The sequence below is a fragment of the Raphanus sativus genome, chromosome 4 (assembly GCF_000801105.2).
Source record: "Raphanus sativus cultivar WK10039 chromosome 4, ASM80110v3, whole genome shotgun sequence".
NCBI lineage: Eukaryota > Viridiplantae > Streptophyta > Magnoliopsida > Brassicales > Brassicaceae > Raphanus > Raphanus sativus.
Window position 1 is genome coordinate 7,668,418 of NC_079514.1, and position 25,842 is coordinate 7,694,259.

The 25,842-nt window shown below is 35.5% G+C and overlaps 5 protein-coding genes, 1 long non-coding RNA gene and 4 other non-coding genes across 11 annotated transcripts; 3 read left to right on the top strand and 7 right to left on the bottom strand.

Moving 5' to 3' along the window:
* Window positions 1-2,615: 2,615 nt before the first annotated feature.
* LOC130511815 (uncharacterized) lies at window positions 2,616-3,690 on the top strand. The gene is made up of 3 exons (XR_008945338.1): window positions 2,616-3,112; window positions 3,234-3,262; window positions 3,341-3,690. It is a non-coding gene; the product is annotated as an uncharacterized LOC130511815 (long non-coding RNA).
* Window positions 3,691-5,299: 1,609 nt separating this feature from the next.
* Window positions 5,300-6,526, bottom strand: LOC108849158 (uncharacterized). Its single transcript, XM_018622671.2, has 2 exons — window positions 6,394-6,526; window positions 5,300-6,208 (listed from the first exon to the last, which is right to left on the bottom strand). The coding sequence occupies exon 2, from the start codon at window positions 6,186-6,188 to the stop codon at window positions 5,436-5,438; it is 753 nt and encodes a 250-aa protein (XP_018478173.1). The 5' UTR covers window positions 6,189-6,208; window positions 6,394-6,526; the 3' UTR covers window positions 5,300-5,435.
* Window positions 6,527-6,773: 247 nt separating this feature from the next.
* LOC108849159 (autophagy-related protein 8f) lies at window positions 6,774-8,225 on the top strand. The gene is made up of 6 exons (XM_018622672.2): window positions 6,774-6,894; window positions 7,129-7,177; window positions 7,256-7,311; window positions 7,627-7,679; window positions 7,755-7,873; window positions 7,981-8,225. The coding sequence occupies exons 2-6, from the start codon at window positions 7,141-7,143 to the stop codon at window positions 8,079-8,081; spliced, it is 366 nt and encodes a 121-aa protein (XP_018478174.1). The 5' UTR covers window positions 6,774-6,894; window positions 7,129-7,140; the 3' UTR covers window positions 8,082-8,225.
* Window positions 8,226-15,310: 7,085 nt separating this feature from the next.
* On the top strand, window positions 15,311-15,661 carry LOC130511089 (cysteine proteinase inhibitor 4-like). Its single transcript, XM_057007920.1, has one exon. The coding sequence runs from the start codon at window positions 15,311-15,313 to the stop codon at window positions 15,659-15,661; it is 351 nt and encodes a 116-aa protein (XP_056863900.1).
* Window positions 15,662-16,503: 842 nt separating this feature from the next.
* LOC130511780 (inositol transporter 4-like) lies at window positions 16,504-18,920 on the bottom strand. The gene is made up of 3 exons (XM_057009382.1): window positions 18,771-18,920; window positions 17,959-18,587; window positions 16,504-17,847 (listed from the first exon to the last, which is right to left on the bottom strand). Exons 2-3 carry the CDS (start codon window positions 18,499-18,501, stop codon window positions 16,642-16,644), a joined length of 1,749 nt encoding a protein of 582 aa, XP_056865362.1. The 5' UTR covers window positions 18,502-18,587; window positions 18,771-18,920; the 3' UTR covers window positions 16,504-16,641.
* A 1,136-nt stretch (window positions 18,921-20,056) lies between these two features.
* On the bottom strand, window positions 20,057-20,137 carry TRNAL-CAG (transfer RNA leucine (anticodon CAG)). The gene has a single exon. It is a non-coding gene; the product is annotated as a tRNA-Leu (tRNA).
* Window positions 20,138-21,329: 1,192 nt separating this feature from the next.
* LOC130512066 (small nucleolar RNA R30/Z108) lies at window positions 21,330-21,428 on the bottom strand. The gene has a single exon (XR_008945627.1). It is a non-coding gene; the product is annotated as a small nucleolar RNA R30/Z108 (small nucleolar RNA).
* A 194-nt stretch (window positions 21,429-21,622) lies between these two features.
* Window positions 21,623-21,710, bottom strand: LOC130512180 (small nucleolar RNA Z221/R21b). The gene has a single exon (XR_008945740.1). It is a non-coding gene; the product is annotated as a small nucleolar RNA Z221/R21b (small nucleolar RNA).
* A 208-nt stretch (window positions 21,711-21,918) lies between these two features.
* TRNAT-AGU (transfer RNA threonine (anticodon AGU)) lies at window positions 21,919-21,992 on the bottom strand. Its single transcript has one exon. It is a non-coding gene; the product is annotated as a tRNA-Thr (tRNA).
* A 624-nt stretch (window positions 21,993-22,616) lies between these two features.
* LOC108850156 (uncharacterized) lies at window positions 22,617-24,044 on the bottom strand. Of its 2 annotated transcripts, none has more exons than XM_057007700.1 (5): window positions 23,949-24,044; window positions 23,321-23,631; window positions 23,103-23,252; window positions 22,915-23,013; window positions 22,617-22,794 (listed from the first exon to the last, which is right to left on the bottom strand). In XM_057007700.1, exons 2-5 carry the CDS (start codon window positions 23,607-23,609, stop codon window positions 22,763-22,765), a joined length of 570 nt encoding a protein of 189 aa, XP_056863680.1. In that variant the 5' UTR covers window positions 23,610-23,631; window positions 23,949-24,044; the 3' UTR covers window positions 22,617-22,762. The 2 variants fall into 2 exon arrangements, with proteins under 2 accessions (XP_056863680.1, XP_056863679.1); XM_057007699.1 differs by having other exon boundaries at window positions 23,321-23,610; window positions 23,949-24,027.
* Window positions 24,045-25,842: the final 1,798 nt, after the last annotated feature.

Genomic DNA, 25,842 nt, shown 5'->3' on the forward strand with positions numbered 1-25,842 from the left:
AAACCAATCTTTTGTTTGGCTTGAAGGGAGTTCCAGAACTCGGTGGCCCACTCGGAGTAGTTGTCGCCCTTAAGAATCACTGGCGTAATCAAAGCGCCTGGATTGTCAGAGGGGTGTAGTGAGTAAGGAGATGTAGTAGCAGTAGTAGTAGAATCGGTAGGAGTAGACATCGTAGAAGGAGATGTAGCAGAATCAGTAGAAGAAGAAGTAGTGGCCATGATTGTTTCTTAACAAACACGTAACAAGATAGAAGGTAGAAGGCGGAAGCGAAGAAAAAATTAGGTCAGGAACGTTATTGCTCTGATACCACAAAATAATGTGAAAGTGTTATTGTTTATTGATGCCTATGGTTCCATATATATACATCGAGATATCTCCTAATACACTTAGAAATATGTACGTATAGATAAATACAACATTAGAGTTTATAGTTATCTCTAAGCTAATCCTTATCTCTATATAAGGCTACTCATCTCCACGACCCCCATCAGCATCGACGGGGTTCCAGGCTCTGCCGATGAATGTATTCTCTTTTCACATTTCATTTACAAGTCATCAACTTTTAAAATGTTTACCTCAATATTTGTTTTGTTTTTTGTTTTTTTTTTGTCAAAGCTGTTCACAGAGGTCCCCATCTCTATGACACGGACCCCAATGGTAATATTCATTCAAATTATTTTTATTACATTATATAGTAGTCAGTTTCAGTGTCTAATCGGGGATATTTGTTGTTGTGATCATTTGTGTGGAGCAGACCCGGAGAATACGGGTCAGATAGAGCAGCCACACCCAGGCTTGATCCAAGGACCGGATACGGCTTATGAGTATAAGCAGCTCCCAGACGGCAGCGCATACGTGCGTTTAGACATGCCTGGCGTTCCCAATGATGACTTCACTACCTACGTCGAGACTTGGAGAGTGAATGTGGTTGGTATCGCTCCTGCCGTTAGCCACGACTCAAGTGGTCGGTCCTACTCTGCTGACGCGGCTCTGCTCGACACTCCTGCCGGCACATTTCCCACTCCTAGGCTGAGGAGCCACGTCCAGAACGGTGTGATGCGCCTCTTCATCCATCCAGTTTGACTTCATTATGAAACACGTTTGTGTTTCTTAATTAGTTCCATATTCCGCAGAAGATCTCGGGATTATTTCGTTTTAATGTTTTTCATCAGTATATTTCAAAATACGAATATATAACGTATTTTTAGATCATTAATATCATAAAAGATTCCACCAATAAAAGACTCATGTGTCACGGTACGTAGCACAATGGTGTGTTGTTTAATGATATTACGTAACCACTCACCAGCATATCAAGGTAATCAGTAAATTGTAGAAATCAGAACTTAAAAGAGAGCGTCGAAAATAATTCAGTATTACATTTTTATCTTTTGAAAATCCGATAACAATGTCTAATTAAAATATTATATTTCGTTACTTTTGAAAGATCAGATTTACTCATCAAATTTCGAACTCAAACTCAAGCTTCGGGATGATGTACATGAAGTTTATTAAAGTAACATAGCATAGCAAAGCAAATTTCATAAATTTAATGTGAAGCACAGCGATGATACATTATTCTTGGTTCGATGAATAGACTCTATTTTGGCAACAAAGACGCTTTTATCTCATTTATATCACTAGCTTAATGTCAATTAAGGCTCCATTTAAGGTTACAGGTTGTTGTAATCTTCTTTGTATTCGGCAAATTTGTTGAACTCTATATGGCCTCAAAACCATATTTAAATTTAATGCATCAAAATAGTTAAAAACTCATTGAAGAATTCATTTAAGCGACAAGACTAAGAAGAAGAAGTTTACAAAAAAAAAGACTAAGAAGAAGATGCCAAGGCTTAATGGATCGATCGAAGAAGGGAACGTATAAACTATGATCTCTTCCAAGACACTATTTATTAGCGTCAACTACGATCAGAGCAAGACTAAGTCAAGTGGTGCAAAGGGATTTGGTTCACCTATGCTACACAAAAATTTGTTTCATCTCTTACAACAGGTGATCATATGATACAAATGAATCTTATCGAAATGTTTTATATGCAGAAATTACGAGACTAATCCTATTATCCTAATAACATGTGAAACGAAATTAACATTATTGTTTTTCTTTTATACCGTTCACTTTTGGGCACATTATAATTCTATGGACCGAAATTATATGGCACGTAGCGTGCATCTCTTATTATGTGTGAATGCCTCAGGTGTTACCTAGGGGCATGCCCAAATTCATTGATCTATGACATGGATATACATCAGTAGTGCATTATAATTTATAAATATTTGTATATTAATTTGCATTTCTTAAATGTTTTTTTCAGTAGATAGGAAAACATCGATAAACAATCGTGTGTTTGTCGACAAACCATCGATGCCAACGTCTCATAATAGTTGTCGTTAGGTAACTTTTTCTTAATTTGGGGTACATTACAAATTACACGGCTCTAACAAGTCCCAGTATATTTTTCAAAAGTTTCATATTACCCCTTATGTCAATGGCGCAGAAGTCAAAAGTATTTTTTCTACAATCCACATTTGGCTATTTATGCACATAATTTATTTTTGACTGAAACTATTTGTTAAGTACTTATATTTATTAGACCACCTGCAACGGAGGATGTTAGCAAATCCTTAGCATCAATTCCTAAGCTAAATGGATTAAAAAAATATTAAAACAATTCCTGTAGCTAAGAATGAATCTTTAGCTAAGGGAATTAAGGATTTGATCCTTAACTCTTCTGCTCATCCATCTCGCTCTTTTCTTCCTGTTCAGTTCTTCCTCACTTCCCATTCACTTCCCAATTCTTCTTCGCATCCATAACCTCATTTAATTTCAACACAACTTCTCCTCTCTCTCCCCGTCAATACTCATCCTCTCTCTCGCGACGAGATCCTCTCTCTCCGTCACGTCGATACGATCTTCATCGAATCCAGAAACTTTCGTTCAAGTGATTGAAGGCTCTTACCACTGTTCCCCTTCCGCCAGAGCCATCGATATGGAATAAGAGTATTTATTTTGTTACTAGAAGCTTTGATTGAGATCAGTCCCAATCTCACAAACGATCTGAATGAGTAATTAAGTTGTTTCCAGGGCAAACGGGTAAACACTGATCTTTTTCCTATCTTTTATCTCAGTTCTAATTTGGCACTTGCATGAATTAAAAAATCAAACTTGTTGTTCTTGTCTAATTCTGCTGTTTACGGGATGGGTAATACAAAAGTAATTGCGGCTGTTTATGGCACAAGAGAGGTACTCTATTACTCATTCTCTTAAGATTTGTGATGCTTTTATTTATCTGTGTTTAATTTCATATATGTTTCCGTTCAGATTCAATACAAAAGCCAACAAAAGAATGGTCATGTATTGGTATGTGTATGTTTGTGTATACTCTTCTTTGCATAAAGCTTTGTGAATTTGAAGTGCTTATGGATACGTCGCTGCAGCTTCTCTCAGACTTGTTTAAACATAAGAAATGAATATTGAATCATTGTTTAGTGTTGTCTTACTCTGTTCTTGTTCTTCATATGTTTAACAAAAAAAACTTTTTTTCTCCTAAGGATTCTTAAAAGGAATCCACCATTGGACTGCTTATTTTGCTAAGAATCCTTATCTATTCACTAAAAAAAAAATACTAAAATAGTCTCTAAAGACTCCACAATGGAATCCACCATTGTGGATGCTCTTAGGTAACCGCGTAGCGGCGTAGAAATCCACTACATAAAAAGTCATGTACAACAGGTGATTATATATTTTCGTCGAAATTACTTCTAAATAGTTTTTTTTTCTTTTGAACATAATTACCTCTAAATAGTTTTGTACATGACTTTTTATGTATTGATAAATCATTATCTTTTTAGGTTTATATATTTCATCAGATTTTGTGTCGTCGCATACGTCTCTTAGGTGTGAATAATAATTCATATTTTTATATATGAGATATAAGGGGAATGTGCGAAATTGCATGTATGTGATCCAACATAGGAAAATATATAACGGTTTCATATCTTCTCTTTTCAAAAGGTATACTATAATTTGCTTTTATTACCTCCTTTCTTAACAACTCTAAAATAAGATCTACCATATATTGATCTGTTTTTTCAGAAGAAACTTAAATTATTGACAGCACTAAGAATTATAATCACTTATTTGGATAAACAACTAAGGCTAAAAGACAAACTATATTTGAATTCATTGATTATAGCCATATATGCATGGACATACCTCAGTCGTGCATTATAGGTATTTCCATATTGAATTTCTTGGATTCTTTTCTATGTTCCATTAGATAGGAAAACATCCCAAAACTATCGTCGATTGTGAACAATGTATCAATGCCAGCCAGCACTTCATAATAGTTGTCATTAGGTATATTTTTCTTAGTTTAGGGTACAATAGCAACTAATGGCCAAGAGGTTAATCATATGAATCCGACCTAGGAATGTAGTCATGAATATTCTACTAGCTATGAATTTTTGATTCGTTGACTGTAATTGAATGTCGAGAGTTTTCTAAGCCTTTGCAAGAAATTGTATCTGGGGGCATCTGAAACATTTAATTTTGTTGGCCCATTGAGCCCAAGAACAAAATGTTTTGATAATTATAGGCCCATAACAATAATAGAATCAGATGGACAGCTGAGATCTCTTTTGTGAAAGAAGCTAATACTACTTGTACAACGATGATTTTGAAAGCCGCTTGTAACACAGTAGCAATATAGTGCGTTGTCTGATTTTAAGTTTCTCTGCTTCACACTCAATCCTAATTCTGGTATTGGTAGTGAAAATAATATGTTGGACAAACAGAAATGTGTTATCTGCCCCACATATTTTGTACAGACTTAGAGAAACAAGCACGAAAAAAACTAGCTGCGTAAGCCAGGCCTCTGCGGACACGACAATAGACTGTCATGTCTCCCAAACGCACTCTAAAGTTTCTTACCATGGTTTCTATCAGCACAACTAAGCAACAAATTAAGGTTTTACTTTCCATTTTTCCGATCTGTTGTAACATCTATAAAATGTGAAAAATCAGTCTTCTTTAATCGCTTGCATGTGATTCAATCACTGCCTACACAATTTCACAACCTAACTATTCTTCTGAGATGACTATAACTCTGATGTTCCAGTTCTAGTTTGAACCAAAGAGACTATCAGCTACCAAAACAGTTCTCAAACCCAACGTTGACACAAGTATACATATCAAACACACAGTTCCAATTTCGAAGTCTAAACGCTACAATAAAACTAACACAACAAAGCTTCTCTAAACTTTAAAAAAATGCTTGAGTCTAGCAACTGGTAAATTATTATAACACTCCAAACTATCAACACAAACGAAGTACAAGCATTAAGTTTTTAGATACTAATGTGATCATCAAGTGTGAATTAATATATAAGTAAGTACACCTTGAAGCTTTTCTCACCTACCTACGTGAAAAGCCACCGCTTCTCTGGCTCTGTTTCCTGAAAAGAGCCCTCTCTCTTTCCTTCTCAACCCTCTCCCTCTTCAACCTCTCTTCCCTCAGCTCCTTCAAGCTCTTCTTCCCACTCTTCTTCTTCTTAGATTCACTTCTACCATCCTCCTCCTCACCACCACCAACTCTATTATCTTCTGCATACTTGCGTTTGTTCTCAACGTACCAAGGAAGCTTCACCCCTTTACCAGCAACACCATACCCCAACCTATACTTCTCCTCATCCGGATCCCCTGCCCTCGCAGCAGCATCCTTCGCAGAGGCTCTCGCAGTCGCGGCGGCCTCTTTCCTCATCTTCTTCCTCCTGTGATCCTCCTCCTCCCCAGGCTTATCGCCATCCTTCTTCGGCAACTCGATGGGGTCGAAGATCTTGATCCCTTCGAAGAGGTTGATGTGGCCTGTCTTCGGCTCCTCCGGCTCAGCAATATTTACAGCTGTTGAAGCAATAGCGGGAGCGGGAGGAGCGGGAGTATCTTTTCCCTTGTCTGCGTCGGGAGAAGGTCGTTTGAGAGGAGCCAGGCCGCGGACGTTGCGGAGGACCTCGAGACGAGACTGGGCGTCGCGTTTCCTGGCTTCCTCGCGCTGGATCTGCGCTTCCTTGGCGGCGGCTTCCTCGTCTTTGCGGACTTTCTCTCTGTTGTCGAAGTTGTACACGTTCCACCGCTTCTGCGGCAGGATGTTCAAACCGCCGTGGCCTCCCATCGCTGACGATGATGAATCAACTGCGAGAAAGAAAAAAAATCGAATTGGTGAATTACGAAACCCTAATCTCGGGAAAAACTAGAGATAACGATCTCGTAGAAAACTAAAATTAGAGTTTCTGTTTGATTGGAACTGAATGAATCAAGAGATGGATGAAATCTTCGAAGCGGGTTAAGAATCGGATCGATAAGGAAAATTGGATTACCAGAATATCAACTCCGGCGGAGCTTGATCGGAAGGAGAGTGACGATGACGTTCTCGAGAAATTGGAATATTTTTTGGAATAAGTAGAGTTTTATATATTTTTACTTTAAGGCCCATTGGGTCGGACATGATATTTCGACAATTGTCTAACCCAATTATATGCGGTGCTTCTGCTTTATCCTTTTTTTTCTTAAGCAGTATTAAGGTGCACAGCTTCCTCGTACACCGTCAGCAATATGGACGGTTGTGATTTATTGTCCTGGTAATAACTAATATGTACCGTCAGATTCTCTTCGATTTTCTAGAAGCAAAATTCCACGTCAGCTGAGGAGTTTAGATGTTTATCATGCTCCGTCTGTATGCAATTCCTTGCCTTATCACAAATATTCAGACAGTTTTGGAGGTTGTTTGTTTTGCCTTTTTCTTTTTCTTGTTCTTTTTATTTATTATAAGCGTTTGATCAGAGAAGTGTTTGATCGCAGAAAAGCTTCGTCAACAACAGGTTCGATCATGGATTGTTTAATCCTCTTTTTCGGTCTTATTGCGATCTCTGACTTGTTTTAGATAAATTAAGGTTGTGTTTCTGTGTTGATCACTCGATCGAGGTTCGAAGACTGTGTAGCGTTTAGGACATCTCTGAGACTTTGGTTATTTCTGGGGCGTATTATTCGATTTTGAGTGGAGAATTTGTTTTTGATGGTGGTGTATGTAACTGGTTGCTTATGTATATCTATAGTGAGTGGAAGTAATGGCAAAGAGCACGTTCAAGGAAGAGCATGACCTAGGTTTGAATCGTACCTTCCTTCTTGGTTTTGGTGTTTTGATTCTCGACTTGAATCATGTTTTCTGTTTTGAACATTCAGAGAAGAGAAGTGCAGAGGCTGCTCGGATTAGAGAGAAATATTCAGATAGGATTCCGGTGAGATCTCAGTGTTTTCCTTAGTTACATATATTTAAAGTCTTTTTTTTTCATGTTCGGACCAATCCTTTGTGTTTCACTGAGTTTAATGGCCCTGTTTGAATTGTAGTTGTGTGCAACAACATTAGGACTTTAGTTTTCTTTGGAACCTAAATTGTTATCAAGTGCGAACTTAGTGACACTTAGGACTTACTGAGTTGATTGCTAATTCATGCATATAGTTAAGTGCTTAATGATATTCATATTTTTAAAAAGTGACAGTTTACTTGAGAGTGATGATTTGTCACACATTTGTTGTATATGTGTGGGATCCAGGTGATTGTTGAGAAGGCTGAGAAGAGTGATATACCAACCATCGACAAGAAAAAGTAAGCATGTCTACTAATATCAATCTTATTCGGACCTGACTTGTGAGATTGACAACTAAGCCTTTTTTTTGGTAGATACCTAGTCCCGGCTGATTTGACAGTGGGGCAATTCGTGTATGTCATTCGCAAAAGAATCAAACTCAGTTCAGAAAAGGCCATCTTTATATTTGTCGACAATGTCCTTCCTCCAACAGGTAAAACACAGATACGTTTCCTTCATTTAAAAAAGAAAAAGCAAAAAAGATACATTCAAAGACGTAGTCCCAGTGAACGTACGAAGTTTTATCTGATAACTTTGCAGGTGCTCTTATGTCTGCTGTGTATGAAGAGAAAAAGGACGATGATGGGTTCCTCTATGTCACTTACAGCGGAGAAAACACATTTGGATCTGCATCATCATAGACCTCTTAGCTCAATATTTCATCTTACCCTTTATTTGATTATATCTAAGCAAACAGCCTAATGTACTTCTCTAAGAACTGTCGGTTGGACGTTAATGTGTACAAAAGACATAAAATAATGTATATAATAATATGCTCTCTCGTATTCCCTTTTTCTTCCGTATGATCTGAAACTTACTTTCTGTGTACCATCACCACAAACTTGATTATGTGTGTTTTTGATGTCTTTCACTCTATTAGCCGACATCAAATGATGCCGTGAGGGCACATAGTGGTTTACAAAACGCAGAAAGGCCTATATGCCCAATTAAATAGAAACAGCACCAGGAATTGTGCCATGTGACAAACACGATCGGTGTTCGGTTGAGGACGGCCGATGATGTTAAGAAAGAGCCCCACATTGTCGTTGACGGTCGGACCATGCTGTGTTGTCCTAATTTTTACACTTTCAATATTGATTTTGTTTCTTTTGTTAAAATTTTATCAAAAGTTTTAGCTAAGATATTGTATCATTTCGTTATTAGTCTATGATCCTCAAAGATTCTCATTAAGGTACCCAACCGGTCACGTGGAACATGAGAGACGCGGTCGTATGTTAGTTACTTTGACCGTTGAGTGGAAGTTGAATGCAAACTCATAAGAAAAGTTAAGTCATTTTGACAATCAAGTGAAAGTATGCAAAAAAAATTATAGCTAATATATACAGTGTTTAATCCAGAGACATCACTAGTAAGACTTTATTAACTGAATATAAGTGGAAGTTAACGTTCGTGACAAAAAAAAAAGTGGAAGTTAACGTAGTATATCCAATAATGTCCTAATAAGATAATTATCACGAAACTCAATTGAAAAATAGATATGTCAAGGCTTAGAGATCATAAAATATAGTGATCTTTGGGAAAGTTATGGGATTCGGTTCAGTCTCATAATAATCCAAAAAAATTGATTATCACTGACCAAGACTTGGGAGAGTGATGTTATAAATAGTTGGATACAATAATGATGGGTTACAATGGGAAGAATAAGCTTAAGAGATGAAAGAAGAAAAAACAGGAAACTGACCCCACAAAGACCCTCAAGTAGACAAAAGGTTTGGCCGATCAAGACACCCACTATGCATACGAATACGATAGATACTTGTATACAAATGCAAAAATGAATGTGAATATATTTGCAAAATTGGACAAGAGAAGAACAAGAGCATGTTATGATAATGAAGGACCTCCCCACCTGCATTCAATGTTTGTCTTACTCTCTTTACTCTCTTATTTATCTTTCTAATTCTGCCTACATATACTCCTTCCCCCATTCTCTTCTTTTACACTTAAACACACACATTTCAAACTAGATTTTATTCCTGCTCTCATCTCTCTTTACTAAAGAACATAAATATAAGTATTTGAAGAAAGAAAAAAGAGGTCATGTCTTTCTCTGTGAGAAGTAGACTCGCGATGTTGTTTTGTATCATTATTTTGCTTTTGTCATCTAATGTTGGATATGCCAGTGCTCGTCGGCTAGGGCTTCACAAGCATCACCACAAGGTTGCTTCTCTCATACATGGTGGAGGAAAGAGGAGGGTGCTTGGAGGAATCGAGACAGGGGAAGTAGTGGTCATGGATTATCCTCAGCCTCATCGTAAGCCTCCCATCCACAACGAGAAGGCTTAACTACCCGATCCATTCCTCTTATCTATATATAATACTGTTATATTCATATATATATATATGCATTCACCATGTTGCTGGTTGTAATGACTCTTGTTCTATACATAATAATATATACGTAACCAACGTTTCTGTCCTCGATATCCTTCGAACAAACAAGCTTCACTATATATTTTTTTTTTTTGGAATGAATTGCAAAATTTATTCAATCAAAATCATATTTACATCAAGTGCTATTTCTAAAGAAAAGAATCAAACAATGAAAAATTTTGAGAAACCAAAAAACAGTCTTCATGTTGATGAACTGCTTTGCATCCTCGTCCCAAACCAAACTTGCAGACATTTATCAAGATATCGATGTCCCTTGCCGTGAACTGATAGTAGCCGTAGTCTGATTATTTTATCCACAAACGAGACTAGACTACCTGCATCTCTCGGTTTCTCTCCATATACTATGTATAGCGGCCTGAAAGGTGTATCGGAGAAGATAGTCTTCAGTCTGTGCAAACTGTTTGGTAGAAAGAATCCTTATGAGTTTACTCCAAACTGTTGTAAATTTCTCTCTTATGATCCCTCATACTAGTGCTTTCCAAACTTTTGCCGAATAGGATCCCTCCACTATTTTTCTTCTAATTACAACGTTACATATGGATCTGTCACTTAAGAGCTCTTCACCACAAATTTAGCTTCAAGTAGCTTAAGTAGTAAGTAACTGAGCAGAGCCGGTGAGAGATAAACATTCATCTACGGTCCATAAAATATCGGTTAATGTGTGAATATCATTCGACCTCTAAACTGACTAAAAATATACGTCCTGATCATTTAATAGTTGTTTCGAACCACATAAATTTCAGGGCCAACAGACAGCATCATCGCAAGTTTGCAACTATACCATTGTCTTTGAGAGGTACACACCCTCATGCAGCTCAAATCTTAAGCTAGCCGTAACACTTCAGCAAATTACAATGGTAAACGGTTTAATTAGGACATGACGAAAATAATATTAAAGTCCAAATATGAAGCATTATTTTACATGCTCTCCAATAAACGATCTTCAAACTCTGTGAATACTTCCAAATAACAATTCACTCTGCCGAAAAAGAAGTGGAATCCATGATTTTATTAGAGAAAAAAAGCAACAAAGCTGATTACCCAAAAGGGAAAACCCATTAATACTGAGTGAGGTCTAAAGATGATTTTGAAAAAATATGATGTGTCACAATAGCACAAATAGTGTGATTGTCTGAAGTGGGCCACTTCCACATAAGGGAAACAAAGATAACATGATCAATGCGGTACGAGCCTAAGATTATTTATACACACTCAATAAGATTAACACCATTTAAATCTCTCTGCCTGATTCCAATTACCAACTCTGGTATTGGTAGTTTAAAGAAGGTATCAAACTGCGAAAAAGGAGGTTCTAATTTTCACTATTAATGCGAAAGTACTAAGGCAATGAGGCATGAACTCACAAGAAATGCTCAAGCAACTTAATATCAAATGCAAACAGTGTTAAAATGTACTACACCTCCGTTACAGACTTAGAGAAACAACCCGTTGGGCATTGTAACCTTCCCGGCCTCTGTGACAATTAGGACAGGCAATAGACTGTAATGTCTTGGAAACGCTTGGCAAGCACATGTGTGTGAATGAGAAAACTCTCTGTAATTGTCTATGAATACAAAAGACACCACAAAACTGTTTGTCTAATGGAATAAAACACAAGTGGGTAGAGGTTAGCCTCATGATACTCCCATGTCTTACACATGTCTAATATGTTATTAATAGCGTGTACAGAGACTGTTGTACCAGAAGTGAGCAAGCACCAAAAGATGATCACCACAATATGACAAATAAGTGGAGGATGCAGAAAAGTCGGTCAGCTTCAAACAGATATTTAATTCTGCCGTGGAAATAACGGTTTGAAAATAAAATTTACCGGTATGCTTGTTGTCCTCATACCTATACATGTTACAGCATTGTGCTCAAACCGAGTCAGTTTAACTGACGTCTCCTCAGAATCAAGTCTTACTACACAAAGATTAGAGAAACTCAACATACTCTATTTTGGTCTAAAGACTCTCACAGTACTTCACTCTCACAGTAAACCATCTTCTTGCACTCCTGAGAATCAAGGCCGGTCTTTAGTATAGTGAAACGAAATGTTAATTTAAGTGATTGATATGTATAGATTTTGAGCTCCCTAAGCTGAGAAACAAATATTTGTAAAATCATATAACTCCAAATTCTTGTTTTAAGCCTCACAAATCTCAGCTCGATCCTCCTCCTCACAATTTACTTCAAAACTTACATCTATACTATTAAAGCAGGATCCTATTTTATTTTTTACATAAACCTACCCTTCTATTATAAGGAAGTCGCAAGTTTCATTAAAGATATTTCTGTTATTTTGTATCATTTTCAATTAATAAGTCTCTTAATGATAGGCCCAAATTTTTTTATGTTCCTTTAATTTCACGGTTTTGGGCCATTTGGACCGATTATAATATTTATCTAAGTTCACATTTTTCGTTAGGGCCATTTGGGCCAAGTTTTAATATTGATATTAACAAATATTTACACATAATTATTATTATTTATTTTTTCAATATAAATAAAACTTTCTGTAAATATTTTAATATTGATAATGAAAGACTTAAAATTGTTAAAAGAATATAATATTAATTTATTCACAAGTTAAATCTGTTAAAAATTATATCTTTCAAAAATTCAGTACATAAAAGTGCAAATTGATTGAAAAAAATTTAAATACCACTTCAAATTTTTGAAAAAAACCAAGTTCAATTTTAAACATAAATATCCATTTATAAAATAAAAATAAAAATAAAACAATACAATAAAAATAAATGAAAATATTTCATTTCACAAACTTAATCAAAATTTATAAAAAAAAAAAACAAACTCGCGCTTTTAAAGCGCGGGTCAAAACCTAGTCAATACTATTAAAACATAAACACAAAGTTAGACCCAATTTGATTCTAGGTGAAATTATTTTTAAAAACTATACCCTATAATTAATACAGTTACAACATTATTTTAAGTCTAAGATAATATTTATAACAATAACTTCGGTGAAATTATTTATGGTAAGATATTAAATTGATAATTATTAATGACTAATTTTATAAGGTAACATTTTTTTATGGTAAGGCTTTAAAATATTTTAATTTGATACCAAATATATTTATATATCAAAACATTAAACCTTCCTATGTTATTTTATAAATTTCATATTGGTCAATTAGAGTGTTTTTTAAATCGTTTTACATAACATAATATTTTCTATCAAATGTTGAAAATATTATTAATAAAATATGAAACATTAAAATAATTGTTTCACCAATTTAAAATATGTTAAAATATTAACTATTTATTTCATATTACATCTTTTAAAAATAAAATAATTATTTTCATTTTCATATAAATAAAGTTATTCACATATGTTTTAATTATAAAATATGATATATTATAATACGGATTAAAATCTAACTCAATGATAAATATTTTTTTTATGTATAGCGAGTCAAAATTTTCTGCAGTTTTATTTAATTATTTAAAAAAATTTAAATATAACATGTACAAAAAATTACTTATTTTAAAATTTTTGTAGTTAATAAATCTTAATTTAAGGAAAAAACTGTACCCTATCAATAATACAGTTACAACATTATTTCAAGTCTAAGACAATATTTATAACAATAACTTTGGTGAATTTTAAAATGGTAAGGTATTAAATTGATAATTACTAAAGTAATGACTGATTTTATAAGGTAACAATTTTTATGGTGAGACATCAAAATATCTTAATTTAATACCAAATACTCCCTCTGTTTTTTTAAGATACATATTCTAGATTTTTTACATATATTAAGAAATCACATTAAAAATACATTGATTTTTGTGAATAACAATTTTCCATAACCTTTAACAAATAAAAATCCAATAAACACAATTAATTTTCTTGAAGTTAACAGATTTTCATTAAATAATACATTGAAAAAGTAAAAAATGTATCTTTTTAAAACAATTTTTTTTTCTAGAACATGGATCTTTAAAAAACAGAGATAGTATATTTATATAACAAAACATTAATACAATCTTCTGACGTTATTTTTAAATCGTGTACATAACATAATATTTTCTATCAAGGGTTGAAAATATTATTAATAAATCATAAAGTAAGTTGGTTGGAAGGTTGGTTTTGAAATTGAAAATTGTTGGGATTTTGAAAGTTAAACGGAACATTAGAAACATTTTGAGTGTTAAAAAAGATTATTATTGGGATCTATTTAACAAAAAAAAAGAATAAAACACTAAAATAGTTGATTGCAATGAAAAATGACGTTTTTTATCCGAATGAAATAAAAGTAGTCTGATGACAAAAAAATAGTCTCTCAATGAAAAAAAATGAATTTTGATATAATTTTTTTTGAAAGTTTTATTATATAATAACTGCGTCTAAATTATTGGGTGAAGATAAAAATTAAAAGAATATGTGTAGCCAATCAGAACACAATATTTTAAATCTTATTCAGATTTTAAAAAAAATGCGTTAAGCCCAGCCTGTATATTTTACCCAGTCACGAGGCGACACGTGACAATGCTGGGCCACAAGTTTCTTATTTAAACGGTTACTTTGTAACATGCGTTGAATCCACCTAGATAAACTCAATTTATCAATACCTTCATTGTAAAAGTTTCAACAGTTGAAAATGAGTTTCAACGTCTTCTTTATGGGTGGTTTTATGGTACATTTGTTAGGGTGATTTAGTTGTCAACTTCTAATTGTATTATACTATTATATTTATTCAGATCTTTTTCGAGTTCCCTATAAAAATAGTAAACCCGACGTAACTCAGTGTCCAGTCCCTCGAAGATTCAAGAATAAATTAGTTGATTGTAATGAAAAATGATGTTTTTATGTATCCAAATGAAATGAGAATGTTTCTATTTATAGATAAAAATTAAATTTTGATATAATTTTTATTTTAAAAAAAACTTTATTATATAATAAATGCGTTTGAATTATTGGGTGAAGATAAAAAATCAAAAGAAATCTGCACAGCCAATCAAAACACAATATTTTAAATCATATCTACATCTAAAAGAAATAAGTTTGAATTATTGGATGAGGATAAAAATCAAAAGAAATCTGCACAACCAATCAGAACACAATATTTAAATCTTATCTAGATTAAAAAAAATTGTGATGATGTACATACACACCCTCACCGTTTCTACCCAATCAGGAGGTGACACGTGGCAGTGCTGCACCACAAAAGAAAATTGACGGTTGAAACCACTTAAATAAACTCAATTTATCAATACCCTCGTTGGAAGGATTTCAAATGTTGAAAAGCAGTTTCAACATTTTCATTGTGAGTGGTCTTCTGGTAAATTTGTAAAGAATAAATTAGTTGTCAACTTTTAATTGTATTATACTATCATTATTATTCAGATCTTTTTCTGAGTTCCTTATAAAAACTGTAAACCGGAAGAAACTAAGTGCATAGTCCCTCAAAGATTCAAGAACAAATAAAAAATGATAAAGTATTTTATTTGTTTCTCTCTTATCCTCCTCCCTCTCGTCTATAACGTGGAAGGACTTAAAATTGAGCCTAGTCCCTGGAAGCCGATCAAGAATGTAACACTTGGCTACTACTTAGAGATCGGAAGGTTTGCGATTAATGAGCATAACAAGCACACGATGGATATTCTGGCGTTCGAGAATAACGTCCAGGGAAAAGAGCAATACGACAATGGCCTAAGGTATGCTCTGATAATCGCAACGAGGAATAGCGACCATATAGCACATAACTATGAGGCTGTCGTGTTTGAAAGGCATGTTAATCAAGAGAGGGTCCTTGAGTCTTTCAATGAGATATCGATCTAATATAATCTTTTTTATGTAAAAGTTGATCTCGAGAGATTATAATTAATTAATTATATCAGACTATCAGAAGTATGTTTCTTTGAGAATCAATAAGAGATCTGTTACTTGGAGTTTTGACTTGACCGACGAGGATGTGATGCATTTCCATGCATCCAGACGTAGATATGCAGTAGTTTTGTATCACCACATCATACAAAATAGTTGCTCTTTCCCCAAAGTTAAAATTTTCACGTACACATAATTATCTATTAAGGTTGGGATAGATTGGATATCTGAGAAATTTAAGGTATTCTTGCGATTCGGATTCATCAGATCCATAAGCTTAGTAACTGGATCCATATTCCAGATTTTCTGATATCCATCTAAATATTGTATTATTCGGGAGTGTCTGATCCGGATTCGTAAAAATATTTATTTTTTTCTAAATATTAAATTATAAAATAATACATAATTAAATATGTATACAAGATTATAAATATACATATGTATATAATATTTTTTAAAAAATATATATTATAAAATTAATTTTATGAATAAATATTAATATATCAATTAATTATTAATAAAACTTAAAATTTAATATATTGTATAAATACATATCCAGATATTCGAACCTAAAATTTGAGATATCCAAATCAGGATTCAGTTTTAACAGATCTGAGATTTTATTATCCGGATTAGATTCACATGTTCCGGATATCCTATTTTGGAACAGTTCTGGATTGGATTTCGGATCGGATCCTGGATAATAAATTTTGACGTACTGTCTGTTTTATTTAGAAGTATGCTTTTGCAAATCTTTTTGGTAAAATGACGCTAGTTGAGGTCAAATTACAGAGAAGTTTTGTATTAAATCATGTATTCTTTTGAGGTTTTAAAGAGTTCTTCTTGATACAGTGTATTCTTTCTGACTTCATTCAAAAGAAACTGGAATTGGTCGTAGTAGTAATAAGAAAAAGAAGAGAAAATGAAACTTCATCTTAAGCCGTATCAACACCTTTAGCCTTGTTTTTCCTCCGCCGCAACAGACTAGGTTTGTAGCCAGCCTCAAGCAACTTCTCGACCTCCTCAAACTGAAGTCCTTTTGTCTCAGGCACAAGCAGCCAAATGAAGAAGAGTCCAACCGCAGAAAACCCGGCAAAGAGAAGGAAAGTCCCAGAAGAGCCGAGAGCATGTGTTAGTGAGAGAAAGCTCTCACTCACAATCAGATTAGAGACCCAATTCGAGACCGCGGCTATTCCTCCTCCAATACCTCTATATCTAAGCGGATATATCTCAGAGTTAACAATCCATGGGACAGTACCCATACCTGGTGCATACACCACAATGTAAAGCCCCAAAAACACTATCGCCAAGAATCCAAACTTGCTTGGACATCCATCTTTGAAGTACGTTCTCCCCTTCGAGTGACACCTCGCCTTCATGTCGTCTGATAACACCACGCATGCTCCTGGCGCATACGGCTGCACTCCGCTGGCGCAGAACCCGCATTCGGATCTAAGACACTTCATGCAGTTCCACCCCGAGGGAGGAGCGTTTGGGGTTGCGAGGGGCGCAAACGCTGGACAAGTAGCGTTCGGAGAAAACGTGGTCGACTCCAAAGCATCGATCGTGGGGGCGTGAATGGCCGCTTGTGAGAACACTGTGGCTAAGATGATAAGACACGATATGATCCCAAACATAGAGATGATCATCAGCTTCCTTCTACCGTACCGATCCACAAACATCATGCTCACAATCGAACCAACCGCGTTCAGACCCGACGTTACGAGAGACAAAGCCATCGCCGTACTGTTGGACGCGTAACCAGCGAACTGCACAATGGAAGGACTATAATACATCACAGTGTTGATCCCAACGAACTGCTGCGCCACCTGGACAGTAACACCAGCCGCGAGTCCACGTCGGACGACAGGGTTCGCGAATGCTCCTTTGATTTTGGCGCCAAAACTATCTCCAATAACGGCCTCGTCCGCCTTCTCCGCCTCCACAGACTCTTTCAACGCCTCCATCTCCGCCTCCACCTCCTCCGCCGGGTAGATCCTCTCGAGGATCGCTCTCGACTCCGCAACCCTGTCTTTTCTGTAAAGCCACCGCGGAGACTCCGGTAAAGACAGCATCAGCACAAACTGAACTATCGCCGGAACACCCGCAACTCCCAACATCCACCTCCACGTTCCTTTAGTCTGTTAAACCGGAAGTAATTTAAATAAACCGGAAACTGATAAACTAATAACCAATAACCAATGAACAAAACCATTTATCTTAATAAGTTTAAAAGCGTTACGTTTACTTACATGGACAAAGGCGAGATTGATGAGGTAAGAGAAGAACTGTCCCCCGGTGATGAGAAGACCGTTGGTACTAACTAGCGCTCCCCTGATCCTCGCCGGAGAAGCTTCCGATATGTAAAGCGGCGACGTCATCGACGCCATACCGACGCCGAACCCGACGAAGATCCTTCCGACGATGATCACCCACGGAGCCGGAGCAAACGCCATGACGGCCGCTCCGATCAGGAAAAGCACGTCGGCGATCAGGATCGACGTCCTCCGGCCGAACCTGTCGTTGATCCAGCCTCCGACGGCTGCTCCGACGATGGCTCCGGCCACCGCCATGCTGACGATCGTCGACTGGAGCCATGTTTTCCTGTCGACTTCGTCGAAATCCTCTTTGATGAAGAGAAGAGCGCCGGAGATGACGCCGGTGTCGTAGCCGAAGAGGAGACCTCCGATTCCGGCGGAGAGAGCGAGGCGCATGATGTAAGGGGTTTTCCATGTCGTCCTCCAGCACTCTGTGAACTCTGTTTTGTCTGCTTTGGCTATTCCTCCTTCCACCATCTTTTTTGTCTGAAACTCTCTCTGTTTAGTTTATCTCACAGTGTAATAAAAAAAAGAAGAAGAAGAGATTCTCTCACGCTCGATGCCTGCGAACGAAACTAAAAAATGTTAGATAATATATACAGAGATATACACGAATAATCGAATCTTGAATTTTCCATACAGTAAAAGCTTTTGAGATTTTTATTTCCTTTTTCCAATTCAAACACGTTATAATCATCAAAGCGAAAATCATCATCTGAAGTTTGAATAAATTTGTCGAGTCTCACCAATTGTTCACAGAAAAGAATAATGTTACGGTGTTGACTGTTGTTGAGTGAGATGAGAGGATCCTATGATAGAAGAATAGAAGATGATGAGATGAATTAGATAAGATTCTCGTAACTAATAGTCTAGTTAAGTGGGAGATGAGATGAATTGGATAAGATTCTCTTAACTAATAGTCTAGTTAAGTGGGGCCCACATAGACTAATCTCCGTTGACTATATATCTCGTGTAATAAATGTTGGGACGGGTAGGCCCTAATTTCACGAGATTCTTTCAAAAAATACAAAAAAAAGGTAAATCTTAAAAACGTTGATTATCGTTACATTTTCTGGAAATGTTAATATTTTGTTGACCCTGCTAGAAGGTTATGCAACTCAATTTATTTTGCAGTGGATTTGATTATTGGATCTGATTTCTGTTTCTGTTTCAAGAGACTACCACAAGATATTTTTCTGAATAAAATTTTCAGTTAATTATTTATGGTTGCAAATCCTAAAAAAACTGAAATTATATACAATTTTTTTCGTCCTAAATATAATTAGTAAATAAGTTATTTTATCCAACTTACATCAGCCAGATGATTTACCAAGCAGCTGAAATTTACCTGGTCAATGTAACAGTTGAGTCTTCAAAATCTCAGTCGTTGTTTTAATAAAAAAGAAAAAATCCCGAAAAGATGATTAGTGTTTCAAACCAAATAATTACTGTTCAAGTCTTGATGTATATATAGAGAAGACACTAAGGTTAAAATTGCTAAGTTTAGAAGATAGAAAGAGACAGTTTAATGGTAAAAGAAGTGGTCTAATATCCAGTAAATAAGGATTAATTTTAGCTACACATGTGGGATAAGAACAATTCACTGGAAAATGGTCATGTTTAGTGGTTGTGTTTTCCTCTCAATTTCCCTTGGTTAAATTTCTTTCCTCAAGCTGTCTAGTGTTAGTTAGAAACTGTAATAGTTTGCCTATTACTGGCATATTAACAACACAAGTCAATACTCAAAAATTCAAGTTGAAAAAAGAATGTCTTCGCACGGAGCAATGACGTGAGACATTGAATTTCAGTTATCCACAAAGTATCATTTGAGCTCACTTCTGCTAAATTAACCTTCACTACTACAATAAAACACGTTCATCATCTTGGTAATAAGGCACTATACTAAGTTACTAACCTTCACTATTTATATCTTTATATTGTTAGGTTCAAATCCACAGAACAATACTTTTAGTTCCAACAGAACACAACTATTTACTTGCATATATAATAAAAGGAGAAAAAAGGAAAATATTGTCAAGAGTGGGATTTGAACCCACGCCCTTTCGGACCCGCACCTGAAGCGGGCGCCTTAGACCAACTCGGCCATCTTGACATTTGATAATCTGTGCCACAAATATTTATATTGAAATAAAACTTAGAACATAATAGGAAGGGTTCACGATCACGTTTGCTCTGTTCCGACAAGATGGGAAGTGAAGTAGTGATATCATTATTTCATTAAAAAAATAACAATGAGAAGACTGTCTTGAACTTAATCGTTGAACTTCAGGTTTCCTTTTCTTGCAAAGATGGGGGCCTCCCATGGTTAACTGACTCATCAGAAATTTGACTGTGATTATCTCTTATGAGAGTCGCAAAGTCTGAAACTTCCCTTTCAGAGATCAACGTTTGGTTCACCTGTAACTTGTTCCAGCTTTCAGGTGGAGCATTAGGGAAAGAAAGAAACATCACCTGGATAACACATTACAGGGTCTGTGTGTTACAAGGAGATTGAAAGAAGCTCTTGGCCTATTACGGTGCAGCGGGGTTACAAGTTGAGCACACAAGTATGCTCTCGTAGGAATGCATGATGCAAGGGAAGGATCAGATAAAGTACAAGAAAAACCGGATACAAGCTCAAAAGGTTCTTGTAAGGTTACAGTCTCCAAGTGAGTTTTTCAAAGTCAAGTAGTTAATACTTTAAAAAACCTTATCGTGAGGGGGATCTTCAAACAGCTAGGATTCACTTTCCGCAGAACGCAATGATATTCGTTAAAAGGGGTCTCAAACAAGAAGGGCTTTATATGTATCTATGATATATAAAGAGCTGTTTTTAAGTCTAACACCGGAGTGGAGTCAACAGCCTTGTTGATAGGTACTTTAACTGCAGCAGTGTCTCTCTGATGGGCAAAGTGCTTGATCTGTACATGGACCTAAATGACGTCTGGTTATGGGTTTCACGGACAAGTTTCAGATGAAGGAAGAAGTTTGTAGCACAAATTCTGTTACGTTTTGGTGGTTATAAATGCATATAGCCATGGCAGTTCAGTTGACAGGTACTTGTATGAAAAGAAATTGGGTTGTCATCTTGAGTCATTGTTTGGATGGATATAAGAAATTTATTGATTATAGTTTATGGGTTTAGCTGAAGAATGTGAATTTGATTTTGGAAATTTCAAGAGGTTCGTAAGAGAACCGTTATAGCTCCAATCATGGGGACAGATTAAAAAGCTAAAGTATTTGTAACATAAATTCAAAGTGTTAATTGATTCATCATCAAATATATGTGAGGGGGAACTAGGAGATGACTCAGTGGTGGCTAGTGATAATTAGGTTCGATTCTGCCAGCAAGTGACTTCAGCTGAACTCAGAATAGGGAGCATTATATCCTCATCGTCATCTCCAAACCCCTACTCGCTCAATTTCAAAACCAAATAATTTTTTTGATATAGATGTGAAAAAATTAGTGATTGGTAAAACAAAACCCCAAATTAAAACAAAAGAATCAAACAGTTAAACTAAAATCTATTTGCAATGACAAAATGTTCAAATCAACAAATGAAAACTTTAAGCAATATATACAAATGTTAAGTAAGAGAGGCTCAGAAGAAATATGGTAAGAGAAATTCTCAGCACTGATTAAATCAGAGTGGTCCATGACTATCTCGATTTACTCATCACTGCCTCACAAATTTTTTGTTATAAAATAGAGAAGAAACTGATCGGGAACATAAGATAAACAGTTAAAATAAGATGATTTTTTTTGTAATCTGCGTGACTATTTATATTGATGACGGCTTAAGCCCCAATCTGTTATTTGGACAGATAATTCGAATTTTGCCCCTAGACTCTACCTAGCCCAAAAATACAGCCAATAAATAGTAAAATATAAATTGCTTTCATTGAGAGTTGAACTCAAGACCTCCCGCTTACTAAACGGGTGCTCTAACCAACTGAGCTATGAAAGCTAGACGTTTACTAATTTTAAAGTTAAAGAACTAAACGTTTCTTCAACCTTTGGTGGCCATGATGTAAGTAAGAACATGACTTGGTGCAACAACTCATGTAAGTCATGATTGTTGAAATCTGTGTTTACTAAAACTAAATGGGAAAGGTAAAGTATGAAAAGTTGTGTATACCAAATCTGTTTTCATCAATTATCCTATTAAACTTTTACTTTCGCATATGCTGATCTTGGTTTCCTTGATTTATTTGAATTTAGAACTGTTAGTTTTATATATATTCCACAAAACTTAATCTTATAAATGTCAGCAATATCCATTTTTTCTGTGATTTGTTCTTAGCAAATCTAAGTCAGAAATTGAACATTCATGTGTAGTATCTCTCAAATTTGAAGACGTACATATCAGTTCACGTGCAGATACATATATACATACAACCAAATCAAAACTGTTTATACTACAAGTGTTTTTTTTTTCTTTTGGTTGAGTCCTTTGTGATATATTAGTGGTACTTGTTTTGTTGCAAACTTCAACACTGAAATAAGCTTTGAAATTGCCTTACCATATTCATATTTCTATTTTTGCGTTACCAGTAAAAAATGATATATGTTTTGGATAGGAAACGGCTACGACAAAAACAAAAATTTTGTATAAAATGTAGTGTATTCCCAGTTGTATTGTAAAACAAAATTGGTAAGCTTCAAAGATATGTCTCCAAAAAGATAATGTGTTCGCTTTTACAAACACGCTAACATATATGATAATGAGGCTGGCGTTCAAGTTTGTGAACTCGACTGAAGCAGGGGCCCTGTTGACACAAAGAAGAAGACAAGCAGCTTGTAAATTATATAGAATGGAAGATTTGTGGCGGGAGAGTAATCATCAATCTCAACCTTCTCTTAAATAATTTACAAGTTATCTAACGAACCTTGTGTTGGTGAGTTTTGAGACAACAACCCCTCCTGCTGGCCCTTTGATCTCACCAGTCGTTTCACTCGACTCAGACGTAGCCCACTTGACATTGCACCTGTCCACCATTTCCAACAAATCGAATAAAGAACTCTCTAAAAAACATATGTATACATGTGAGTTAGCTTAGCCATATAGCTTAATTACATCTTGTCATTGCGTTTGTTGCACCAGAACTGCTGCTTGCCTCTGCACCAGTATTACTCCACTTTCTCAGTGTCCTCGCCAGATGTTTCACACGGCTGAGTCGTATAGTTCCCACTAGTTTACCGAACTCCTCCACTGATATTCCCACACCTACAACACACATACATTATCATACACTTTCACAACCTATATAAATCCCTTAGTTGTGAGAGACTCACTCTGATCAGAATCAAACAAGGAAGGGACAGTACTGCTGTCTCCGGAATGAAGAGGCGAGATGACTGCAGCTAACTGGCTCCCTTCTCCGGTGATCTCTTGGATCTGAGAGCCGATGCGGCTTACCTCAGCTCTCTGCCTTCGTAGCTGGTAGTTCTTGCGGCGCCGAGCCAAATGCCTTTCCCTCTCGTCTTGGCTCATAGATTGTCTTCTCTCTCTGTCTCTTAGACGCCGCCTTTCCATCTCCTTCTCCTTCCTGCTTTTCCTCGATTCGTCTCTCTCTTCCTCCATTCTATATTATCACTCGCAGCAGCTACTCAAACAAATAATACAACGAGAGATCGTGATAAAGAAAACGGATCCAACATTTACATTTGCATGTGCAACAAACCCTAGGCGAATACTACTTGACGAATACGTTACATAACAGACGAGAGACGTGATTTCGAGAAATCAAGAAACGAATTTTATAACCAAAGAGACTATCATTGTAAAGAAAGCATACGAAGACGAATGCACTCGCGCGAAGCCGTGACGAGAGTGGATCAGAGCTATACGAAGACGTTATATATTGTGGGTGACTGATTCCAACATTGACATAGGAAACGAGAAACCGATTCTAGAACTGACCTGAACATACGACGGCGATCAAGGGAATGAAGAGGAGGAGGAGGATTCGACGAACGTTTCTCCCTACAAAATACTTTCCTCTAAGACTATAAATTTCTATTAATTCGATTTAACCGCTATATATCATATAACTCTGATTTATATGACCTTCCATATCACATCTTATTTGCTTTATATACCCCTATAGCTGCATTCCATTTTAATTTACTTGTTTGATCGTTTTTTTTCTTACTTTTTACAATAAAGCGGGTTTACTCTCGACTTAATAATGATAATACTTCCTCCGTTTTTAATATAGATCGTTTTAAAGAAAAAAATTGTTTCAAATTATATGATGTTTTCTATTTTCTATGTAAAATTTATTAACATTCAATATATTTTTTATTTTTATTGGTTGATTTGTAGTTAGATAAATGATTAATGATGTTTTTGTTTAGAAAATATAAGAAATTAATGATTTTCTTAATCTATGTGCATAATTCTAAAACGATTTATATTGAAAACGGAGAGAGTAGTATTTTACTTTTATTGAAAAGAAATACATTTGTGTTTTATGCATATCTTAAAGATTAAAAACACAAATATATTTCCCTTCTTTATTTGTAAAGTAAATTACCGACGACAAATGTGTTAATAATGTATTAAACACTAGATAGTACTCTCTCCGTTTCATATTAAGTGTCGTTGTAGAGAATTTTTTTCGTTGCAAAATAAGTGTCGTTTTAAGTTTTCAATGCAAAATTTATTAATTTTATTATGCATTTTATTTTTCTATTGGTTGAGATGTATGAGTAATGATGTTTTTGTATGGAAAATATGTAAAATTTAATGATTTTTTAATCCGTGTGCATAATTTTAAAATGACACTTATTAAGAAACAGAGGGATTACTCAATAGTACAACCGAACTCATTTCAAATAAGAGAGGTGGTGTGATTCGATTCCCAAGGAGATAGTGATATCAATCCTTTTCCGTAATATAAGGTCAATAGAGGACTAATCCACCACGAAATGAATCATAAATTCATCAAACCACGAAAACTTTTCTGCATTAACCAATCAACTGTAAAACGATGGCGAAAATGACGATTAAAAGTTAAGATAAAGGGCAGGTCTTATATTGAGTTATATTCAAAGTTCTCTGAGTTTAGTAATCGGATTTGAATTTCACTGATTTTGATTAATGATTTTTTAGATATTTTAATTTAAACAGTTTCTATTGGACATATATGTCATAGGCTTTATGATCATCACCTTTTTCATTTAACTACTTAGAGTTAGAGCATAATGTAGTAGTAACACTAAAGACGGTATGTACTTTCATTTCACTATAAAGGTATGGATGCACACCACAAAAACTGCACTGCAATCCAAAACCATAAACATCAAGAATAGTATAACAGTTGAGCAAATAGCTATGAACAAAAGGGACATACTCATGACAAATAAAGAAGAATCCAAACACTACGAGGTGGAGAGAAGAACGGAAGGAAAAAAAAGAAGGTTTTGTTTATCCATAGAAAGGTCTCGTACACATATCACTCGTTGAATACATCCTGTGAAGAAGCTGCACAACAACTAACCAAATCCAAACAAACCACGTGTGAAGAAGCAATCACATCTTGTTTGCTTGTAAAAAAAATCGACTCAAGGACTCTTGTTATACTCCAAATACAATCACAATCCTAAAAAAGGCTAGCTAACTACCCCCGATACAGCAAGTGAATTCGCACCTAAATGTCAAACGGAGATACTGAAAGCTAGCTTACCCGCAAACCCTAAAAAAGGATTTCAAAGCTAGATAGATAGTGAGCACCAATACCATGAAGTGATGCAGAATCAATCTTACAGACTCAAATGCAGCTGCCCCATTGTTCATAAATCTCTCTGCAAAC